Source organism: Triticum dicoccoides, chromosome 2B (assembly GCF_002162155.2).
Source record: "Triticum dicoccoides isolate Atlit2015 ecotype Zavitan chromosome 2B, WEW_v2.0, whole genome shotgun sequence".
Classification (NCBI taxonomy): Eukaryota; Viridiplantae; Streptophyta; class Magnoliopsida; order Poales; family Poaceae; genus Triticum; species Triticum dicoccoides.
Genome location: NC_041383.1, coordinates 1622297 through 1632146, shown reverse-complemented (window position 1 = coordinate 1632146; position 9850 = coordinate 1622297). Strand labels below are relative to the sequence as shown.

At 44.8% G+C, this 9850-nt stretch overlaps 2 protein-coding genes across 4 annotated transcripts; one reads left to right on the top strand and one right to left on the bottom strand.

The window, feature by feature from the left end:
- Positions 1–2478: 2478 nt before the first annotated feature.
- On the top strand, positions 2479–5468 carry LOC119361634 (protein YIF1B-B-like). 2 transcript variants are annotated; one of them, XM_037626769.1, is made up of 5 exons: positions 2479–2625; positions 4148–4326; positions 4417–4515; positions 4612–4763; positions 4851–5468. In XM_037626769.1, the coding sequence occupies exons 2-5, from the start codon at positions 4150–4152 to the stop codon at positions 5230–5232; spliced, it is 810 nt and encodes a 269-aa protein (XP_037482666.1). In that variant the 5' UTR covers positions 2479–2625; positions 4148–4149; the 3' UTR covers positions 5233–5468. The 2 variants fall into 2 exon arrangements, with proteins under 2 accessions (XP_037482666.1, XP_037482667.1); XM_037626770.1 differs by lacking the exon at positions 2479–2625 and adding an exon at positions 2786–2871.
- Positions 5469–6036: 568 nt separating this feature from the next.
- On the bottom strand, positions 6037–9773 carry LOC119361633 (ATG8-interacting protein 1-like). 2 transcript variants are annotated; one of them, XM_037626768.1, is made up of 3 exons: positions 9600–9773; positions 7950–8658; positions 6037–6378 (listed from the first exon to the last, which is right to left on the bottom strand). In XM_037626768.1, exons 2-3 carry the CDS (start codon positions 8645–8647, stop codon positions 6375–6377), a joined length of 702 nt encoding a protein of 233 aa, XP_037482665.1. In that variant the 5' UTR covers positions 8648–8658; positions 9600–9773; the 3' UTR covers positions 6037–6374. The 2 variants fall into 2 exon arrangements, with proteins under 2 accessions (XP_037482665.1, XP_037482664.1); XM_037626767.1 differs by having other exon boundaries at positions 9605–9771.
- Between the last annotated feature and the right edge of the window lie 77 nt (positions 9774–9850).

Genomic DNA, 9850 nt, shown 5'->3' with positions numbered 1-9850 from the left:
TGTGGTGACAATGGGATATCACGTAATCCACTTGATGTATGTTTTGGTGATCGACTTGCGGGTTCCGCCCATGAACATATGCATAGGGGTTGGCACACGTTTTCGTTTTGACTCTCCGGTAGAAACTTTTGGGCACTCTTTGAAGTACTTTGTGTTGGTTGAATAGATGAATCTGAGATTGTGTGATGCATATCGTATAATCATGCCCACGGATACTTGAGGTGACAATGGAGTATCTAGGTGACATTAGGGTTTTGGTTGATTTGTATCTTAAGGTGTTATTCTAGTATGAACTCTATGATAGATTGAACGAAAAGAATAGCTTCATGTTATTTTACTACGGACTCTTGAATAGATAGAACAGAAAGGATAACTTTGAGGTGATTTCGTACCCTACCATAATCTCTTCGTTTGTTCTCCGCTATTAGTGGCTTTGAAGTGACTCTTTGTTGCATGTTGAGGGATTGTTATACGATCTATCTATGTTATTATTGTTGAGAGAACTTGCACTAGTGAAAGTATGAACCCTATGCCTTGTTTCCTACCATTGCAATACTGTTTACGCTCACTTTTATCATTAGTTACCTTGCTGTCTTTATAATTTCAGATTACAAAAACCTATATCTACTATCCATATTGCACTTGTATCACCATTTCTTCGCCAAACTAGTGCACCTATACAATTTATCATTGTATTGGGTGTGTTGGGAACACAAGAGACTCTTTATTATTTGGTTACAGGGTTGTTTAAGAGAGACCATCTTCATCCTACGCCTCCCACAGATTGATAAACCTTAGGTCATCCACTTGAGGGAAATTTGCTACTGTCCTACAAACCTCTGCACTTGGAGGTCCAACAACGTCTACAAGAAGAAGGTTGTGTAGTAGACATCAGCGGGCAGGCGGGCGGCAAGCGCACGGACGGGTAGCTGCTGTACACGGCGGCGCAGTGGCGTGCTCGGGATCGGCAGTGGGGAGGTGCTCTGGACGACGACGACGTGCACAGCAACGCATCAGGTTTCGACAACAGCGGGCGCGGGTGCTGCTACAAGTGCGGTGAGCACTGCCACTTCAAGCGGGAGTGCCCGCAGTTGAAGAAGGCGACAATGGCGGAGCATGCGATGGTGGTGGACGCCGACGTCGAGGACGGTGGCTTACTCTGAGCGCGTCTTAGGAAGGTGTAGTGTAGGGCAAATAAGCCACGATGGTGCACTGGATGCGACTGGCTCGTGTATGGGCAAGCGCAGGACGCATCGGGTGCGCTAGGACCACGGGGTAGACGTATGTGTGCGCATGGTGCATGGGCATCAATATCTTCTATGTGCATGGCACAATTAGGTACATTGACCATCATATTTAAGTACGGCATCATGGGTCCCAATTCTTTCATACACTAAGCACCGGTTACATCAGATTCGTCGTCGAAAGTATTTACACTAGTACTAAAACATGACCAGCTTGCGCTCGCTGGTTACTAGCGACCGTCGGGTGAGCATGATATGGTGGCGGCAGACCAGCTTGCGCCTGAGCCCGGGAGATCTGCTGAACGGACAGCCTCCTGATGTACGCCGACTGGAACTCGAAGAAGCGGCACCCGCAGGACTGTGACAAACACAAAACAAAACGGGATGAGCACACGATTTAGATGATGCAAATCTAGCTTGATGCCCTGTCTTGATCTTCTAGGCGAAGAAGGCAAGGCGCGCGTTGAAGTCAGTGGTGCAGTTTCCGGCTTTGGTGCGCGGCTACCTGGTGCGCAAGCAAGTGGCGGCCACCCTCGAGAAGGTGATCGCCATGGTGCTGAAGCGGAGCGGGCGGGAGTAGGAGTTTCAGGTTATTTATACCAAACTTTTAGACTTTTATGTAGTTTATCAAATTAAGTTTTACACTTTTATGTAGTTTATCAAATTATAATATAAAACATTATTTTTATATATCACTTAGTTTAATTAGTATACTTAGTCAAGTGAAATTGTATATGGTTTAAACATCCATTGTTCAACAATAATAAATTTGCTAACAGTATGAAAAAAAAAGTTATGATGATGTGTATTTCCCATTTGTGTGTTGTGCATAATTTAGTTTTCTTAAATATTTTAGTTGGGATCACTGAAGCATCCTATCCCAATACAAGTTTCTGGTGTATGATTATAATGGAAGATAAAGAGAATATTGTAGAGTCCATGACATATTGATGAGGATCTTGTCATCGAATCATCATTGGCATTGTATTGTATTTAGGTGTGTTGGCATGAATATCTCATTCATATTGTATAAAAAAGACATGTTGGATTTTTATTTATGAAAAAAGGGGGCTCTAACTCGATGAATAATCCAACTCCCAAGTAGTGTAGGTCGAGAGAGATTTGGTTCAATTCAAATTCAAACTCAAACAAAAGGAGGGCGTGTTCCAATCCAAGTAAAGTAAAGCAAGTAAGCAAAGTGGGCTCCTTTTTCCTCCCTCCCTCTCCTTGGTTTGGTTTGGAGGTCCGCGTCTGCGTGTCCCCTTCCTTCCTTTCCCACCGCCTCCTCTGTCCACATCGCTTCTTCTCGCCGGCAGCCGCCGCCTACTCCTCCTCACCGCCCGCCCGAGCGCCGTTCCAAGGTCGCCAGAGGAAGTGAAGAGTAAGTCTCGCCGTTCGTCTCGCCCTTGTCCTATTCCGATTCCCCCTTTGCTTTGCTTGCCGTGCGCGAATTGGATCCGAAAGAAAGCCTCCTCTCCGTTACGGCCGCCCGTCCGTCCGCAGATAGATCTCATCATAAATAAATAAATAATACGACCTTCTTAGCCTGCGATTTTGCCCGCCCCTGTTACCTGCTGCCGGTACCTCGTCGATTGCAGCGATTGGATTGGATTGGATTGGATTTCGGGTATTTCTTTCCTTGTCCGTCGACGATTCTTTGTTCCCCCTCCATCTGGTTAACCAGTATTATTATTATTACTATTAGTGCCTCTGCCTTGTTAGGTTGGATCCAATCTGCTGCACACTTTATTAGAGCACATACAGATTTTGCCTCTTCTTCTTCTCTTCTCTTCTCTTCTAGCCGATTTCCTTTCCTCTGGGTAGATGCAGAGAGCAGTATAGATTATTATGTACTATGTGCTCCACAAAATTCACCACGCAAACACAAGTGCTACTTAATATCCCACATTTCCTTTCCTGGCCAAATTCAGCCCAGCCCAGGTTGCTATGGAACACCACACCACACCACAGACACGCCTAAATGAGGCTCCAGGATCTTGTTCCGTAACACTCTCTTCTTCTGTGCTGTGCCCCATCCCCATGGAATGGAAGCCGGGGCGGTTGGTTGATGTGGAACCAGCACCACGGAATGGAAGACAGGGCAAAACGAGCACCCCAAATCTTGTTCAACTGCTCTGCTTACGACAATCTTTATTATTATTATGGTGATACCATGTTTTTTCCTTTTTCCCAGTCCAGTTGATTGTATGCCTCCCTCATCTTGACATAATATGCTTGGTTGATTTATTATTATTGCTCCTGCTTATTCTTGCCCGTAAAGACGGATGTTAGTGTACTACTAGTCAAAACTTGAGATAATTTATGGTTGGATGCACTTGTCCTTAACAAGCCAGACTAGAGGATAATCTTCTTGCCCCTGTTGTTTCATGACAGTTACTCACGGTGCTTGCAGAATTAGATAGATATTCAGACTTGTACCATGTGTATGTATGTATGTACTATGTATTTAGCAGCAGACGCAAAGAAAGAAAACAACATAATGCTAGCTAGGCTAGGTGTACTACTCAAACTCAAATCTAGGAATGATGGTTCTGAGCTTGCATATCCTTTACCAACTCAACTGCTTGCTATTTCCACATCTTTAGTCATATACATACAATCAATAACCGGAAAACGGTTAGCTAATCCTCCTCTGTGACTAGCTTGCTTCCCTACTCCCAGTGAGTCGGGTAGCTCTTGTACCAGTGGAGTTCTCTGTCCCCCCTTGTCTTATCATGCACGTACCTGTTGGTTTTGCACGGTTGCACCTTACGTTATGCTTTAATTTAATAATGCTGTGTTGGCATTTTACTTCAGTTAATTTTCTACGGCCACCGTGCATATGTCAATATCCATTTATCAATTTGCATTGGATTTATTATAACTCCGCTTCTTCTTTGCAGCCATGTATGATAACTATAGAAATCCTCATCCTCCCGGGATGCAGATGCCCCCACCAAACCCTCAGCCTGGTCCCTATGACAACCCATTGTATGGCGCAAGCTCGGGTCTGATTAAAACTGGGTTAGGAGTATATGGGGAGAAGTTCTTCGGCTCCAGTTCAGAATTCATGCAGAGCAATGTAAGGAGCCTCCAAAGAACCTTGATCCCCCTGGTGTTTCAAATCATTCACGTACTATCTCTAAATTATTTATTGGCTCTACTCTTGCAGATCAGTAGATACTTCTCCAACCCACAGTACTACTTCCATGTGAATGATCAGTATGTCAGGAACAAGTTGAAAGTCATACTGTTCCCGTTCCTTCACAGGGTATGTTTGTATTTCCCATCTACACTGGATATGTATTGGGTTCGTCTGTCTATATATCTGGTGTACTGAAATCAAATGGTTGCAATGGCATTTCAGGGGCACTGGACTCGGATAAGTGAGCCTGTTGGTGGCCGTTTGTCATACAAACCTCCAATGTACGACATAAATGCGCCAGATCTGTACATCCCTTTCATGGCGTTCGGCACCTTCATTATTCTCGCAGGCTTCACACTAGGCTTCATGGGGAAGTGAGTTTTCTTCTTACCTTCTCCAGCCACGCGAAACAGTGACACTTCAAACCTGGGGTTCCTGACGCACTTGATATCGATATGCAGGTTCACTCCAGAAGCCATAAACCTCCAGTTCACAAGAGGGCTGATCGGATGGGGCCTACAGATTGTCTTCTTAAAAGGCCTCCTCTACTCGATGGGCGGTGGCGAGGTGCCGCTGCTCGACCTGGTAGCCTACAGCGGGTACCTGTTTGCGGGGCTCTCCCTGGCCATCGTCGCCCGGCTCCTGTGGGCCTACTCATACTACGTGATGATGCCGTGGATGAGCCTGTGCATGGGGATCTTCCTGGTGAGGACGATGAAGCGGGTCATCTTCACGGAGATGCGGGGCAGCGAGAGGCACTCGACGCGGCAGCACTACTTCCTGCTCTTCATGGCCATCGTGCAGTTCCCCCTCTTCTTCTGGCTCGGCAGCATAGGCGCATGAGATAGTCTTCTCTGTAACTTTGGCACTAGAAAAAGAAAAAGCAGGCACCTGTGAAGCTTAGGCGCATTCAGTATAGCACATCCAGTAGCTTGTGCAGGCTCTCTGAGCATCATCATATATGTTTTGTTGACAGGGTTTTGTGTTTGGTTTTGTATAAAGTTGTGAATTTTGCAGTTGGTCACCGTTTTGTAGTATGTTTGTTGGAATAGTCTCAAGTATATTCATATTTATATTTATTGTTTATGTTACATATGTTTCTTTTGTAATGTGTTGGATCTACCATAGTTCACTCATCCTACTTAACTGGCATTGTTTGAATGTTCAGCCAGTGAAAGTATATGGATTTTCGACGATAAAGACAGTCAGCTTCAGTCTGACATTTGGTAGATGCAGAGTATATATATACTGTCAGAAAATTCACCACATAAGTATGCATATTATTTCTGTTATTACATTGTATCTGGATTTTTGATTCCCTACAAGAGTTTTGGTCCAACAGCTTTTCTCAAAACTAAGACAAACAAATATGTATTTTGTTTGGAACTGATTTTCTTTGGATTTTGGTGAAGTATCCAGATTTACGCATGATAACTATCCGTGCAGAAAAAACGAGACGCTGGCAATGTATGAAAGTTCATACATTAGCAACAAGTGAACAAGTGCTTAACAAAAGATTTATGTTAATGGACAAATTCTGAACGACCAAAAACACGAGGGAACACAATAGCAAAATAGATTCCCAGAATACACACCTCAAAAGGGGACGCCAAAAAACGCGGTTATCATGGATTTCACGGCACGCAGTTGCACATTCCAACAGCCATTTCTCAAAATGTAGTAGTAGAAACTTCAAAGGGCGCGCCGTTCGTATTAATAAAGAGTGCAAAGGTACGACGACTATGGGTACAAGAGCAATAAGAAACTTTGGCATCTCACAAGCCTGGCAACAAGAAAATACCCTGTCAAACTTGATATTATTACAACTAGAGACCCCTTTCGTCACTGTCACGAATCATATTGGCACGGCCATCTTCTTCTTGGTTATAATGACTTCCAGGGTGATCTGTGAAGACTCGTCAGAGATTGTATCGACGAAGAAGACCACAAACAGACCCACCAGTCCAGGAATTCGGATTGGATCATCAACTGAGAACACAACAGAGCCTCAGTTAGCAACAAAAAATGTTAACTGTATGCGAGGTTCTCATATGACAACTTTTACAGGTTAAGGACCTAGGTTAACTGTATGTTTCGCACATAGAAGACGTGTAAACAAACTAAATGATGATGGGATACAAAAATGTTAATACAAGAAGGTTCTCATATGATACTGACGATGATATGTTCACAATGTTAATGACAAGAACCAATTTACTGACTGCATACAAGTTCAGAACATGATACAAGTTCAGAACATAATACTGCATACAAGTTCGTTCCAAGTTCAGAAAAAACAGTGATTGGTGTGAATATTTAACAGTCACTGTTTCGTAGTTCATACTGAACCAAAGTGAAATCTGGATCAAATCCTACTTTGCTGTAAACGGATGGATTTTTGCTGTCTGCTATGCAATATTGAACATGGGTAAAAATAGCAACGAAAAGTTACCTCATTATCCGTACTAAGGTCATGCTAAATGAAGCAAAATCAGTGGCTGATGTGAACGCTTAATACGTAATTCGTACTGAAACCAAAGCTGTATCTCACAAATCACAACAGTTCTTCTACTGCTCATTTTAAACATGCCACACAACATCTCTATAAACTTTAAACAAAAACTACGGCCCGCTAAATGGGGGATGCCGGGCCATGAGATGTAACAGGGAGTCCAATCAGTCTTCAGGTCCATAACCGAGCAAGGAAAAACAGAAAGAGTACCCTACTGCACAAGATAAAATTTTCGCTAGTACTGCTCGAAGGAACACTACGCTAAGCGTCAAAGGAAATTCTAGGCCAATCTGAGCGCATGCTGAGGAGAGTCTAGGTGATGGCACACACCAAGCATACTACTAGAAGCAACAGTAAATCCAATTTGCTGTTTTTATGCAATAATGAACATCAATAAAAATAGCAGCAAAAAAATAACTCATTATCTGTACCATTTAATACATAATCAGTATTTAGCAGTGTACATACAGTTCATGCCAAATGAAGCAAAATCAGTGGCTCGTGTGGATATTTAATACATAATCCATATAAAAAACAACATGATATCTCACAATTTCATAACTAATGCACTATTCAAACAGTTATTCTAGTTCTCAGTTTTAACCATGCCACACCATCTCTAAAAAAACCTTCAATGGAAACTACACCCCACTAACTTCTTAACAAAGAAAATATATCAATGCACATACTTAATTTCAGGAAGGATGTGCACGTGATGTTCCAACACCGGGGGAGGTGTAACAGGGAGTTCGATGAGTTTTCAGGCACATAATTGAGCAAGGAAAACCAGAAAGAGTAGCTTACTGCACAAAATGGATTTCTCTAGTACTGCTGAAAGAAACACTAAGCTGAGCAAATGCTGAGGAGAGAGTAAAGCAACAGAGCAAGCAACTAACATGCACATTACTGACCATATTCAACAACTGTATGTACACTGCTAAATACGGAAAGAGCTAGACTGCATATAATTTCCAAAATATGATATTGACTCAACCATGCAAATCATAAACCATAGTTGAGAAGAAACAATAGCTCAATGTATACATACCTGACTGCCGAGCGAGAGCGCCATTTGAGGCAGCTCATGTGCAACTTGTCTTTGCGCCACAAGATGACAAGGCCAACCAGGGCAGCCACGACAACGGCACCCCAGAGATGATTGGTCTCCTTAGCTTGGTCATACAGGCATGACATGTGCTTCTTCAACCAGCACTGGCAGGGGGCACCAGAGCCGCGGCCCTTGCTGCTGTCCTGAGGAGGCACATCAACTTTGTCCTGGGAATCATCATCATCATCATGGACAACGTAACCTTGTCCGTCATATTCGGCATGGAACTCAGCCACGTCACCCATCATCATCTCGGCATCATGTACCGACAGGCTCTTCCCTTCGTCATAGTACTTGACAGTCTCGGACCCATCATCGTAGCTCCCACCGACATTCTTGAAGCCGGCATCTTCAAGGCTGGTACTTTCCTGAGGCGGGTCGAGCAGGGCGGTCTCTATGGGCAGGTTCTCGTGCTCGCTGGGGGGGAACACGAAGTGGTCCGACATGAGCAGCGTGGTGGACGAGCCCCGGCTGTCGTTGCCGTCGCCGAGCCTCTTGCCCTCTGCTGCTCCTTCTGGCCCGCTGGGCGCGGCGGCGTAGGTGGACGCGGTGAGTGTGACCACCTCCCAGTCGGCCCCCCGGGCGGCGCCTTCGTCCGCTTGCACTGGCACTGGCACCTCTTTCTCGCTGTCAGACATGGCCACAGAACCTGGTTATTTGCAGAAGAGCGGCTTCAGCATAATGGACAGAATGGTGGATAATCGACGGCATCACGTAAATGTCATACAGACAGACAGACAGAGAGTAAGACATTCAGTTGCATGATAGAGCAGCAAGTAGGGTGAATCAAGCCCTGCGCGCTCATCCGTGACGTGCAGTAAAAGAAAGCATGCCTATTTAATTAGAGGGTAAGGAGGACATGGCTATGAGAGTGAGCATCCATGGATCGAAGCCAGCGCAAAATGTAGGAAGAGCAATATCATCATCATATGATTAAAGAGAAGAGGAATTTGATGGGTGGCCGCATCATGATCATGTAAGTAAACATTAGAGACAGGCAAGCAGAGGCAGAGGCAGAGGCAGAAGCAGAAGCAGAAGCAGAAGTAGTGGCATGGGTAGGCAGAAAAGAAAAAGGAAAGCAGGGAGTAATAATCTATTCTATCAAGCAAACAGAGATATCCATTTCTTTCCCCAACAAAGCTTATCTATTTTTAGATTTAGAACGGAGGGAGTAGAAAGAAACAGAGAAGTAAAAAGACTAGACTTTGTATGAATCCCCTCCCCTCATCATCTCTGGCTCTTAGCAAACCAAACCAGAGAGCGATGGCGTGGTGTGCGCATACATACATACATACATACTGATGCTCAAAAAGAAAGAAAGAAAGAAAAAAAAGAATGGCACATAGTTATTGCATCAGGCTACGACGGACCTCAGCACATAGTTATTGAATCAATCAATCATACATACGTACATACTAGAGTACAAGGAAGGAAGGAAGGAAGGAAGGAAGGAAGGGATTCTTTCTTTGTCGCGGAGGAGACCTGGACCTGGATGAGGGTGGATCAGATCCATCCGCGGCGCACAACCTAACCACAACCGAGGAGATGGAGGAGAAGGAGGGGGGTCGATCTGATGCGAGGGCGCACAACCTTACCGACAAGGAAGGAAGGAAGGACGGATGGGAAGATCTCCGCTGCGCTCCGCTCCGCTCCGCCGCAGTCGAGTCGGCTCCGGTGGGGATGGGGATGGGGATGGGGGTGGCGTGCGGCGGTGGAGGAGGAGATGAGATCAAACTGCCATCTTTTTTTCTTTCTTTTCTCTCTCAATCACAAGACAAGAGCAGAGAGGGTGGGGAAGGAAGCCAACTGCGTTGGTTGTACGTACCAGGCTGACGTCGAGG

Bases quoted from the DNA above. Each gene is read 5' to 3' on its own strand.
- LOC119361634 (XM_037626769.1), top strand. From the start codon at position 4,150: ATGTATGATAACTATAGAAATCCTCATCCTCCCGGGATGCAGATGCCC. The intron at 4,516-4,611 runs GTATGTTTGTAT...ATGGCATTTCAG, and splicing joins TGTTCCCGTTCCTTCACAGG to GGGCACTGGACTCGGATAAG. The intron at 4,764-4,850 runs GTGAGTTTTCTT...ATCGATATGCAG, and splicing joins ACACTAGGCTTCATGGGGAA to GTTCACTCCAGAAGCCATAA.
- LOC119361633 (XM_037626768.1), bottom strand. From the start codon at position 8,647: ATGTCTGACAGCGAGAAAGAGGTGCCAGTGCCAGTGCAAGCGGACGAA.